Source organism: Asterias rubens, chromosome 13 (assembly GCF_902459465.1).
Source record: "Asterias rubens chromosome 13, eAstRub1.3, whole genome shotgun sequence".
Lineage (NCBI taxonomy): Eukaryota > Metazoa > Echinodermata > Asteroidea > Forcipulatida > Asteriidae > Asterias > Asterias rubens.
The window spans coordinates 3,807,136-3,820,889 of record NC_047074.1 but is presented as its reverse complement, the minus strand read 5'-3'; the positions used below and the strand labels follow the sequence as shown (position 1 = coordinate 3,820,889).

Here is a 13,754-nt window from a genome sequence, read left to right as displayed (position 1 = left end):
AATGGGGACTATCGTCAGGATCATAACATGGCCTAATTTTTAAAAAGCCTGTAAGCACAAAAGCTTGCTGAGCACACAAAAGTATCGCTAAACAGAAACAAGTTACCAGCCAAAATTACCTTAGATTTACATAGCTGTGACTGGTGCCCCACTTACATTTTTGCAATAGCAAAGAAATTTGTCAAGCAGTATTTTCTTTTTGACAGCTTTATAAAATTTGGCACAGGCATATGGTTGTACTTAAAACTATGAACCCAGTTACTGCACACAGTCACAGTTTTAAAGGCGCCATCATTGTTAAATTGTGATGGCCAACGCATACAGGCAATGCAGTAACTGCAGTTAGACTTCATATTCAGTATGGCCAACATGTACTTAGCCTTTAATCAAGGGGCACGCGGCGACAGCACCCCCAGATATTACGCGTGAATGAAGACAAGTGCGAGCGGCAGAGCCGCGAAGCGCCTTTAGCAACTCGTTTATCTAATTAGTTATTCATATATGCACCTTCTGTGTGTTGCCTTCAGCACGTGACTTTTTATGTGCACCATTGAGTGTGTGTGTGGGTCATGGGGCATGCACGCTCCACCGCTCGTGCTGGTCTTTTTTCGTGCGTGATATTTGGGGTCGTGCTTGACATCTGGGGGGTGCAGCGTGCGCCTTGACTAAAGGCTAACATGTACTATGATCGTGACGACGGTCCCCCTATTTACATAAAGCAAGACTTTACATCTATTAATAATTGTACATAATATCTGTTTCAATTGGAACAAGAACGTCAACGTTACTTTTCAAATCTCTTGAGTAATTATCAGTGTCTGATTGCTGTCATAATTTAAACAGTAACAAAAATATGTAAAACCATCTGTGTATACTTTCCAAAATATAACGTAAACAAAAAAAATATGTTAGTAAGCAGTGGAATATATACCAACTGTCCGCATATCAAATTCACCTTTGAAAAATACAAATTTATACCTAAATATTGCTTTAATTTGATAAGGTTGTGTCCCCCTCTGACTTTGAACTCTAGCATTGACCTTCAAGTGGGCATGTTATCATATCAATCAATTTGAGACCAAATATTTCAATAACCCAACATGGCATGTCATTGCCTAGCAGTTAAGACCACTATTTCAAGCATTGGTTCTAGTTCCGTTGTGGCGGTTTCAACTTTCTGCCGTGTTCAGTTTTCCGAATGACCAAATACGGTAACATTACTTCATGCGATGCCTGCGCACAGCAAGCGAAAGAAGTAAATTTTTAGTGCCGTATTGAGTCATCCGTGTTACCCTCCGGTAGCTGTCATGGCGGCGTCCACGAGTACAACGAGCGGCGAACGCGTGGATCGTATAAGAGAATTTGGTGTGAAGACCAAGCAAATTATCCTGGATTTAACCAGTGGCAGTGTGACCTGCTTAAAGTTGTACACATGAACACGTGTAAAGATGGGACAAGAGAATGTGACTAAACGAAAAGAATTGTAATAAATAGAAACAATTGGGGGTCACTGAGAGAACTACAGTACTCGCCAGGAAACGCGCGGCGGTATGACTACGTCACCCGGAAAACTGAACACGCCGGAAAGCTAAAACCGTTCAAACAACGTGCTGAAATATCCGGCTACGTCACCCGGAAAACTGAACACGGCGGAAGACTGAAACACCACACCGGTTTTGACACTTGTGTCCTTATACGAGACCCCTAACCATGATTGCTTCGAAAATGTTAGGAGATAGTGCTTTCTGCTCTACCAGCCAGGCTACTGATGGATGATACAAAAGCCTACATCCCTATTAAAACATAGGATAACCTTGCTTTAGCTCAAGGAGTATGTGGTAACGTGATGTTTCTCAACATATGCATAAAATAACAGACTTGTGAAAATTTGAACTCAATTGGTCTTCGAGGTTGCGAGTGAAAAGGAACAAATAACCTGTTTTAGTATCAACTACATCTCACAAAAATATAATATTGTACTTCCTTCCACCAACTTCACTGACTTACATGTAAGTGAAGTTCAGTTACTTCTAACAAAATGTTTTATTTAGCTTTAAATTTGTCTCTCACTATATTATACAAATCTGTTTCCTGTCACTCTCAGTTTACATCCTGAACTAAGTCCTCTCTGCCTGCTAGATACCTGCTCCAGCTATAAACCACCCATCCTCTACATACTTCCTCTACCAAATCTTCTGTGTCCCCCCCCCCCTCCCTCCCACACCCCACCGCCCACACCCCACCTAAGCACCGATTCTGCTCTTATTCTTATTGGTTGCTGCCTGCTAAGACCAAATACAGCACCATCCATCACAACCCGAACCCCTTCTTTCTTAAAAAAAAAAGTATCACTCAAATTCTAAATCTAAGGTCTCGAAATCAAATTCGTGGAAAATTACTTCCTTCTCAACAACTACCATACTTCAAAGGGAGCCGTTTCTCATAATGTTTTATACTACTAACAGCTCCCCATTACACGTTACCAAGTAAGGTTTAATGCTAATAATTGTTTTGAATAATTACCAATAGTGTCCACTGCCTTTAATGGGTGTATGAAGTATTTAGGTATCAGCTTCAACTAAATCAAACCCCCGCTTACCTCTTCTTTCTCAAACCAAACCCCTCCAGAATTTGTCAACGAGTGTGTGAGGTATTTAGGTATCTGCTTCAACAAATTCTACCCCCCCCCTCCATGGCATGCATGTTGTTCCAATCCAGCTCTCACCATTGTTGCTCAAACCAAACCCCTACCTTTTATCTCTTCTTGCTGGGTGCCTGTTTCACCCCAGCGTGGTAGAATTCTCGGTAGTCTGGGTCCTCGCTGAACATCTTATTGAGGTCATTAAAGGTCGGCCTCTTGTATGCGTCGTAAGACCAGCATTCCATCATGATGTTATAGACTTTCCTGGAGCAGCCGTCCGGCATGGTCAGCCTGGCCCCTCTCTCAATCATCTGGATCACCTATAAAAATGTAAAAAAAACCAAGACATCATTCTAGATGTTCTAACAAGAAGCTGATACCTCATTCACACATAGGCGCCGCTTCTACTGCGATAGAAAAGTGGCCGAGAGCATGGCCATTAACCGCATGCCAAACATGTCCTTAACCATTGCTTTGTCCTTCGGATGGGACGTAAAGCCGTTGGTCCCATGTGTTGTGTAACGCATATAAAACAACCCAGTGCACTTATCAAAAAGAAAAGGGGTTCGCCCCGATGTTCCTGGCTTTGGCTGCTGTATGCACCGTAGCACCTTGTAAACCCTTGGAAGGTGCTAAATAATTGGGTCTCAGAATTCATCACTGCACTAACATATCTTTCTGAAAGTTTGTATATACTCAGCGCCTTGAGTACCTTGTTTAGTAGATACGTGCGCTATATATAAGACTTCGATATTATTATTATTAGCTGTTCCGAACTTCAGTCGGAACAGCTATTGTAATCGTCAAGATTTTTTTTATTATTATTATTATTATTATTCTTTCTTTCCTCAAAATCGTATTGACTTAACACTTGACTTTTAAAATTGTCAAATGTCAAATTATAATTATCAGAAAGTGACAAATCATATATCATATGAAAGTTTATGGCCTAACTTAATTTTTAGATTTAATTAGATTAAACTTCTTAATTAATTATTCAAGTTACAGCCGTGTGAATATTTAATTAGGCAATATTGTTAAAGTCATATCTCAAGAATTAAATATCCGATCCCATTTTCTTTTCGGTCATGGACTTGTCTTGAAGTGTAGATAAGACTTCCAGCCTAACAATTTCAGTCGCGTCATCATGACGTCGTACGTTTGCGCGTTTTGTTTTCTGTGTACAAAACATATAGAGCTAAAAGTGGAAACGTTTTACAAGTCAAAAACACAATAATTGACAGTAACTTCAAAATAATTTATCTGTTCGTTTTCAAAATTTCATATTCTGTGTTGAAAAATTTATTGATTCTAATAAGAGATGTTTCAGTTTGTTAAAATCAGTCAAAGTACGTCAATAATTAATGATTAATTAAAAATCTTGGCATCATGGGTACAACGTGATATGCATTGATCATTGCATTGATACATCTTTCCTATGGTTAGTGCAATACACAATTGGGATTTTAGAACGCTACAGGGATCGCCGAGGGAGTTATAGGTTTAACCATTGCACGAGTAAAAGCAGTCAATATTTGTTTGATAACACCCCAAACATTTCTAAATACTGTACTACTAAGTTACAGACCTGAATGCTACAATCCACGGACGACGCGAATACAGATTGCAAAAACTTTTACTGTGCTGCATGTAGTGTCGTGCAATCCGAAATGGTTACAGACTATTAATTTATCATCCTCCTACACCCAACGGACGTCTGGGTACTGCATGTCGTGTGATAGTGCTTCGGACTAGCGCACGGCAAACCGATGCACTATCACACGGCCGTCGTCTAGCAAAACTAAGACATGTCATGTGACGCGCTCTAAACCAATGAGCAGGCAGAATATTGGTAAGGGGTGTTATAATAGTAACTACTACTTACCTCTGCCCCCATCATATCTCCATAGGGCTGGTCCCCGTAGGTGTACATCTCCCAGACAGTAACACCATAACTCCAAACATCTGACGCATGGGAGAAAGTCCCAAAGTAGATGGACTCTGGAGCGTACCTAATGTACAATCAAGAAATTCAACAGAGACACTGTACTTAGACCAAGAAGAAAGTTTCTACTTCATGCCTTAACTTTTGTTAACCGCATCAGATGCAAGTGGATGAACCAGAATGCTCTAAATGCCCCGTCTTCGATTTCACCAAACTATTCCTAACTCAGTATTAATCTTAGGACGTGGGACGAGTTAAAACGTAACCATTACCAAACCTACCATTTGACTGGCCATCTGCCACCTGTAGTCGCTCTGTAGTAATCATTGTTCTCACCGGTCGCCCGTGAAAGTCCAAAATCGCTTATCTTGACCTGCCATGTGCAAGAACAATAAGAAGTAAGGTACAATACAATTATGATTAAAGTACATAGACCCTTTAAAGTTTGATTTGAATTGAATTGAATGTTGATCCAACAACTGACCTGCTCTTTGTTGACGAGGAGGATGTTCCTGGCAGCTAGATCTCGATGAACAAACTTCTTGGTCTCGAGGTACATCATCCCACATGCGATCTGAGCCGCCCATAATCTTAGGTTCTCCTCAGATATCTGATCAGGATGATCAATAAGGAGATCAAGCAAGGCTCCCATCGACACTAACTCTTGCACCTGTAACAATAAGAAGTTTATATAAAGAAAGGTTTGCGGTAACACCATGTAATGACTATCTCTAATGAGTTGGGGTGGTTCTAAAAAGAACCGTTGGTTTCAACTCGACATTGAAACCATTAAAAGAGAAGAATACAGTTCGTTTTACAAAACTACACATTAAGAGCAAAGACATCAAAGTCAGTTGGACTAAAAGCCAGTTGTGTACAAGCGAAGTAAAGAGTAAGCCATGCTAAAATAAATAAAGCAAAAATGATAGAATTCTCATTAGAGTATGAATTGTGGAGTTGTAATACCTCTGGGTTCTACAATGGGGTATTATTAACCCCAAAAGAGGTGTATCCCTCAGCTTCCTTTCACAGGGGGAAGCATTTGCCTAAATTTAACAGAATTCAATAACTTCTTGCCAAACTTAAAAAGTAGTGTATTTCGTCTAATCTGTAGTGAGGAAACCCCCCAAAGTTTTAGAGTCTTGGATTAATAACTGTGGTAATTCTAATACCCATTAGTAATTTTGCAGGTTTGAGGCTTGTTTTTCACTACTTTCAACAAAGGAGATGTGGAGCTGTGCCGAACCTACTTCAGTTTACAAGCTATACGTAGATTCCTCTTGATCACCAGCTTCCATTGATTAACTATGGGTGCGTTCGTTTAGCTTCCCTGGGTCGACCCCGGTGTGTGGCGGTTTGTTTTTCCAGGACGAACGTGGGTAATTATCTGCACACGTTTGTCCTGGAAAAAAACATGCCACACACCGGGGTCGACCCAGGGAAGCTAAACGAACGCACCCATTATTTACAAATTTTGGCTGGATTTGAGTGCATTGCCTCAAAAAATATAATCATGATGTGAAATCTGGACTATTCCATTTCACAATGCAAAGCCAAATGCAATGGAAAAGCCATACTCGAGCCCACCTGTGGGCGACCAAGTGAGTGAGTGAGTGAGTGCTACATAGGAACTGTGCATTATTATCAAACTGTTGTGTTAACACCTGAAGAAGTACTGTACTAACCAGCATCATGGGAGGGCCCATGACTACACCATGTAGTCTGACGATACAGGCATGGTTCAGGCCATGCATGACCCTAGCCTCCCGCAGGAACTCTCTCTGACCGGTCTGTAGATGATCCTGGTGGAGCGTCTTGAGGGCCACGTCATGATTCCGCCACTTCCCTTGGAGAACAGAGCCATATTCTCCCTGCCCTATCTCTTTCCCTAAAAAGAAGAGGAATAAAAACAAAACTAAACCTGTGTTTGTTACATGTATGTTAACCATTTTGCAGTGTTTGTTCTCTCTCTAAAATGTATCTCCTTACCTAGAAAGAAGAACAAAATAGCTACAGTGTTTATCTTCAAGTACGCGCTAATCCTCCAATCAGATTGGCAGAATGGAGTGGTGATAAAAACCTATATTGCACGGCTAATATCACTACCATGCGTCTTGTGTGTTCTATGTCACGCGCCAAGTTTGCTTGAAGATAAATACGTTATCACACGCGCGCCCTTCGGCCTCGTTGGGTATGGGACGCAGAAGCGCTATATTTTTTTGTATTCCACTCGCGCTTGTGAGGTAACTTAAAATGTGTGTTTGTGGTTTGAATAGATATGCACTGCTCATCAAATCGCACCGTATTCATGCACGGTGTTCTCCCTGTCCTATATCTTAACATGGAAAGAAGAAAAACAACAATAATAAAGAAACTAGAAAATGTGTTTGTAATTTGAACAGTCATGCACTGTTCATTAAAAACTGGTGCTCTTTACTGTTCATTAAAAACCAGATTCATGCATGGTGTTCTTCCTGTCCTATCTCCATGAAAGAACAATAACAAAAATCTCTCATGGGCGTTGAGTTGTAGGTCTGTTAGACTTGTCCCCCTTCTTTAATCCTTGCGGATAAAGACAGGCGGTGGTCTTACAGACCAAATGATTTTATTGGATACAAGGATTTTATTGAGTAACAATGTGCAGCAACGTTATCTTTCCGTATCTGTGTTATGAATGGGCTCCTCTGAAGTGACATGTTTTGTCAGCTACACAGGGGACCATGCCGGAGAGTCTTGGGTATTAACTTTACTTCATACAACGACGCTCTTCAAGACTGCGAGCTTGAGTCTTTATCTAGTAAGTAGGAGGGAGAATCACTGTCAGCGGTTTGTGGAGGGACTTCCTAAATCTACCCGAACCATGGACTTCTCCCTCCTACTAGATATGAGAGTCATTCTCGCAATCTGTGTAGTGCCAATTATTTTTCCCAGCCGCGTACATACAAGGACCTCTCGTTTCATAAACAGTCCTATTCCTTATTTTTTAAGTTTCCTAAATAGGCAGTTGCTTTCGTTTGTGTGTTTTGTTGGTGGTTTATTTACACACAAATGCACGTCTCTTTGAATCTTTTAATGTAGCTTCCAATGTATGTAAACTATTTTAGTTTAAAATGTAAAAACAATAAACTTAAACTATCTAAACTATATATCTATCACCATCAGTAGGAACTTTTTGATCGTCTGCAGCTGAGCATGTGTCAGTGTTTGTACCTGTATTTTTGTTTTATTCTCAATGAATGCATGTACACATGAATGTAGACTGCAAATCTCTGCCACGTGAATGGATGCAAAGCAAGTTGCTCAAGAACGTCATCTGGCGTTATTCACAAGCCTCTTGAAATCAAATTATCAGGCTATACTGAGATAACCAGTTACCTTTTTGGATTTCCTTCACGTTAATATTCACCATGTCCTTCTCACCGCTGGCAGCCTTCAACTGCTCCTGCTGCTGCTGTTGCAGCAGCTTCTGCTGCTCGCGCTTTCTCGTCCGAGAGAAAAGGCGAGAGAAGCCACTTGCTGGCTTGCTGGTGGAGGCATGATGGTCAAGATGGTCCTGCTTTGACAGAGAGGGAAAGAAAATAATGTGGTAGTTATAAAGGATTTGAGGCATTGCATGGTGAGGTATCACTGTGTATTTGGTTTGCGGTAACACCATGTGTGTATTTACTTGCCAGGTAGAGTTTGTTCTTAGAGAACTTTCTTGCTTTATTCTACTGCCGCGGAGTAGATAATCGGAGGTTTGGGAGACTTCTCAGTTCTGAAAAGAACTGTCCTGCTTTTTTAACTATTACCAAGGCGGATGGTATAGAAAATAGACTGGACTACTACTTTAGCTTAAAGGATCGTAATTAACTGTACTGCCGCGGAGTCAGTTCTGAATTGGTCTCATTGTTTCGACTAGCTTGCTCTAGTCATCTCTAGTCATAGTGAACCTCTACCCTCACAAGTACCCATTTGTACCCCCTGGGTGAACCTCTACCCTCACAAGTACCCATTTATATCCCCTGGGTGAAGCTCTACTATCACAAGTACCCATTTGTACCCCCTGGGTGAACCTCTACCCTCACAAGTACCCATTTGTACCCCCTGGGTGAACCTCTACCCTCACAAGTACCCATTTGTACCCCCTGGGTGAAGAGCAGCAATTATAGTAAAGCATCTTGCTCAAGGACACAAGTGTCACGACTGGTATTCGCACCTACACTCCAATGACTTACCCAGCAGAATTGAAATTGATACCCTACGTGAGTGAGTGCAAAAAGTTACACTCCCAAACAAAACATTTTCAAGAAATTTGGTATTCAGAAAGGTCTTAATTGTGATATAGTGTGTGTCAAATTTCTGTTAATAAAAAAATTATAAAATATTAACCCTCCTACTGTCTGACCCCTTCCATATCATCCAGTGCTATTTTTAATGATAGCAAAACTATGCCAGACTACAAATTTTTTTTAGTTCAACCCTTCTACTGTCTGACTGTTTAAAGGCACTGTACACTATTGGTAATTACTAAAAATGGCAGACAAACATTCCACCATGTACACAACCATCTTCAATGTACCAAATTGCACTGTTCGTATACACAAGTAAGCATTAAAACGTACTTAACTTATATTTTTAAGTGCTCAATAGGTCCTTTTTTAAATCCCTACTTACCGAAAAGGGTCCTTTCTTCATGGCTCTTGATGGGCTCGACGGTGAGGCACTTCCAGGTAATGGAGAGTCCCTAGTCAGGTCAGTTGGTCTGGGACCCAGTGTCGGGGGACGATCTCCATTCCTGACCGGTACATTGGGGAGATTACGATGCTGATTCTCTGTGGCATGCTGATTGGGCGGGGTACCGTGCTGGCTGATTGGGTGCAGTAGACGCATGGGGAGTCCATCGTCGTAATGCATGTAGTGGTTGACCAGATGCTCCAAGGTTTCAAAGTACGGACCGTCATCGATGAAAAGCTGATCGCCCTTTTGTAGACAAACAAATAAGACAACGCAGGTATTTTGGTCACAGATTGCACAACTTGGATTGTACTTTAATCACCTACATTGTGCTCTACCAGCCAGGCTCCTATTGGATGATACCCATGCCTACATCCTTACAGACTGTAAAAAAGATAATGTGTTTCAGCCGTAGGAGTAGGTGGCAAGTGGGAATTGTAAGTTGATAGTTTTCTGTTCGCATAATTGTTATATGTATATTTTAGTACACATGGGCAATTCTAGTCTGAACCATTATTGCTTTGTCCTTCGAATGGGACACAGAGCCGTAGGTCCCATGTGTTGTGTAATATAGTAAAAGAACCAATACAAAAATCATTAAAAACTGTTCAAGCACCTTATCAGGTGCACTGTATAAGTCTATACTATAAAAATAATTATTTAGTATATTTAACAAAAGAAAACCAGGCCTCACAGGGCAATAAAAACATTGGTTAACTGCCGCTCAGGGTTTCAACACCCTGGTCAAGTGAGAAAAGTGCAAGGGTACAAACCTTTTTGTTGATTTCAAAGTTGTAAATGCTGCCATTGGCGGCCATAGACAGCACGAAGATGCCTTCCTTGTTGAGACTGCTGCGGATAAGGAACTGACCGTCTCGTGCCCCGTAGTTCTGAATGATCTCCATGGCCGTGTTGCGATCCAGGGTGCCGTGGTCCCAGTGCACCTTCATCGTCTTTGGAGTCGCAGGTTGATAGTTCTCTGTTGGCAAAAGTGAAATACATTTTAACTTTAGTTCAGGGGGCTGGCCCCATTTATGACATCCAAGGCGCTGCCCTGAAGATGAAGGGCAAGGTATACACACCGCCTGTGTCCGAAGCTGCATGGTGTATGGCTCTGGACATGCCCCACAATGGTGGGGCACATCCAGCAGATAGAAAGAGCAGAGATGAGAATGATCAGGTGGATGTGTAGGGTGTCTCTGGTCGACAGGCTGTCAAGTGGAGAGGATCGGAGTGGAGAGGATCAGCACCGTTTTGAGAAGGCACAGGCTGGGGTGATTTTGGACAAGGCCTTGGTGCTCCTTCAAAAGTTTCCCATAGCCTTGAAGATTTTCTAAAACAAGTGCCCGTCACAAATTGAAAAAAAAAATCTTGCCCACGCAGAGATAAAACTCAAGCCTTCGATTTCACCAAATCCTTTCTAACTTAAGATTAATTAGGACTTGTTAAGTTCCCTATCATTATACTTTGGACGCATTGAACCCATCCTAGCGTTTCGTGAAACCAGCTCCAGGCCTGCCCATGTGACCCACTATTAGTTGCCAAAGCACCTAAAATGCAAACAAAAAATTGAGATCTGACTTACTGAATAATCTGATGGTTTCCGGGTGGTTGTATCGGCGCGCCAGATCCAACGGCGTGTCGTTGTCTACACTACGGGGGTGACAAGGGGCTCCAAACCGTAGCAGCTCGTGAACGCATTTGGTGTGGCCGTGCATGGCGGCTTCGTGAAGGGGTACCCAACCCGTCATGGGGTGGCGTAGTGTGGGGTCCGCACCACGCTGGAGTAGAAGCTTGCAGATGTGGGGGACGGCGTGGATACAGGCCGTCTAGATGTTTGAAAAAGAATATCAAAAGTAGGATTTGAAACTTCGCATGGTGGGAGTATAATTAGGTGAGGTTTGAGGTTGGCGATTTACACTCTACCCTTTTATTAGGCTCTCAAATTTGTCTAATAAAGAACATTTTGAAAATATTATGGAGGCTGACGCTCTGCTTTCTCTTTTGAGTAGTGTTGGTTCTGAAAAGAACTAGTGATTAACAACTCAACGTTTTGATCAGTATGCTCTGACCTTCTCTTGAAGACAGGGGGGGGGAATCGCTGCCAACAGCCCCATAACAATCTCACCCACAACGCCAAGGTTTGCATTCTCCTGAAGACGATCAGAGCATACTGACTGAAACATTGAGTTGTCAACCATCGGTTCATTTCAGAATCCATCACTTCTCAAAAGAGATTTTCACATGGTGCTACCGCAAACCTTGCCTTATAAAAAAAGAATATCATTGAAAATGTACTGGCAGTCTCAATACCTTGTTGTCAACTTGCATTTGAATCGGCTTTATTTGACGTTTAATAGCCCTGATGCAGGCACTCATAGTAGGCATGTCTGTCTACTGACATGACTGCATTAAATTTGAGTCATTGAACCCCAAGGTCAATGTTAAAGTCTCTCGAGTCTTGAACTGAAAGGTGCTGTCAAACTGTAGATAATCAGTCATAGAATCATGTTCAAATTGCACCAAAACATTATTTTGTTGGATCATTACGTATTCAAAAAAACAGCGTGTTACTTAATCTGAGTTAAATTGATAACTGTGACATCTGAGGAAAACATATCAAACTGTTGACAGTCTCCCTACAATATATTTTATCAACTTTTAGAAGTTGATACTACAAGGCAAATATACAACTGATTTGGAATAGCTCAGTTGTTTTAATCCTTTAAACTGTATAATCAATCAACCAATAGAACATTTAATCCATATTTCCACATACAAAGTACAATAATACTAACCCTGTGAAAGTTTTATTTTATAAGGTGGTAGAACTTTTGAGATAGCGCTGAAAATCTGGAGCAGTTTTGTTCACCCATGTTCCGTTATTAGAATACACAATCTGAGAAACTTTTTATGCAAAAACATTTCTCACATTGATGTTTTTTAATCACTCTCCTTAAAAAAAATACTTTCTTCTACAAAAAGTTAGACATACAACAGCTACACTGATTCTTGCCAATGCCAAGTAAGTTTTTATGGTGTTTTTTTAATCACAGGGGTGAGAGTCATTACTCACGACTCACAACTTCAAAGGTATGCTGAAATGATGCCGTTTCATCTATTTGGTAACCCCTGGGGTTATAGATTTCAAAGAGCTTTTGGAAACAGTATCTAAAGCACTAGAGAAGTAGACCAATGAGCAGGATTTCTTTGTTTGTGGGAAAAAATATTGTCTGATTTCCTTCACCAGGCCGACATAAAAAGTCAAAAGTCTGAACAATCTCATCCCTGTAATCACTAAATATTCAGAAATACACCAAAGAAGACTTTTAACTTCTTAAAAGAAGTCTCACAGCTTTCTACAGTAAAAGGAAATTATTGTCCATTGACTCTTGAACTTCAATCCTCTGCTCAATTTTATTTGGGGAGTCCATCGTCCCACCGAGTTACATCCCATCTCCCTCAAAATAAAACAACCCTACAGCAGTGCCATTTTCTAACTGCAATATTATAAACATCAATCTTGAAACAAAATTCCTCTACACCTCTCAGCAAAGAAGACAATTTTGTTTATTTCAGGCATGTCATCCAACCAAAATACCTCAAATTGGAAGGCAACAACCAACCACTAGGTCACAATTGTGACAAAATGTTTTACTGGGCTCTCTTTTTATTGGGCTCTCATGTGAGACAGATTTGCAAATATCTCATATCAGATTTTTTAGGCCTACACAATATTAATGAGAAAGATGTTCTGTTTCTCCTTATTTAGTGGGCTACCCCTTTAAGATGAGGCCATTGCTGAGATAACTTACTCAAGTACTGTAGCTGTTTATGAGGAAGACGTTCTATTTTCTCCTCATGTAGTGGGGTGCACCCTAAAAATCCAGCTGATAATTCAGTGCGCTACCCCTTTAAGAGGAGGCCATTGATGAGATAACTTGCTTCTAAGTAGCTGTTTTTAAATGAGGAATATGTTCTGTTATCTACTCATGTAGTGGGGTGTTCCCTTAAAATCCTGCTGATAAATTAGTGTGCTACCCCTTTAAGAGGAGGCCATTGCTGAGATAACTTGCCAAGCCTCCAGTCAATAAAGCCTAAAAGCCTCAGCAATCAACCCAAACCTGTACATCGTTGTCACTGATAGGATCACAAGGGAAGCATTTCATTACTGCCTAGTGTGTCACTCAGAATCCAGCAGAACTAACCCTACATGTGCATTGACTTCCTTTTTGAGTGACATTGGAGATACACAAATAAACTCCCCCTAAGTCAACCGTACCCTTCAATAGATTTTGCCTATATAATTACAAGGAAAGCGCAGAGCTTGAAGACTAACTAAAAGCTTTCATACAGTAGCAACAAATAAGTTTTTTATTTATTCCATGCCCTGCATCTCTTTGAATTCCTTGCCTGGGCCATGTGAAACTAAACTTCCTGTATGGACTCTAA

At 41.0% G+C, this 13,754-nt stretch overlaps 1 protein-coding gene across 3 annotated transcripts in view; it reads right to left on the bottom strand.

Moving 5' to 3' along the window:
- LOC117298421 (tyrosine-protein kinase HTK16-like) overlaps positions 1-13,754 on the bottom strand; it is a 28,271-nt gene that overhangs the window by 10,371 nt on the left and 4,146 nt on the right. The window contains exons 3-11 of one of the 3 annotated variants that reach the window (XM_033781677.1): positions 10,888-11,131; positions 10,076-10,281; positions 9,243-9,548; positions 7,962-8,142; positions 6,272-6,474; positions 5,071-5,256; positions 4,868-4,959; positions 4,527-4,653; positions 2,752-2,961 (exon numbers count right to left, since the gene is read on the bottom strand). In XM_033781677.1, coding sequence (XP_033637568.1) covers positions 2,755-2,961; positions 4,527-4,653; positions 4,868-4,959; positions 5,071-5,256; positions 6,272-6,474; positions 7,962-8,142; positions 9,243-9,548; positions 10,076-10,281; positions 10,888-11,131 — 1,752 coding nt within the window. In that variant the 3' untranslated portion in view covers positions 2,752-2,754. Of the gene's footprint in view, positions 1-2,473; positions 2,962-4,526; positions 4,654-4,867; positions 4,960-5,070; positions 5,257-6,271; positions 6,475-7,961; positions 8,143-9,242; positions 9,549-10,075; positions 10,282-10,887; positions 11,132-13,754 lie in introns of those variants that run through there. The other 2 variants (XM_033781676.1, XM_033781678.1) reach the window with 2 other exon arrangements.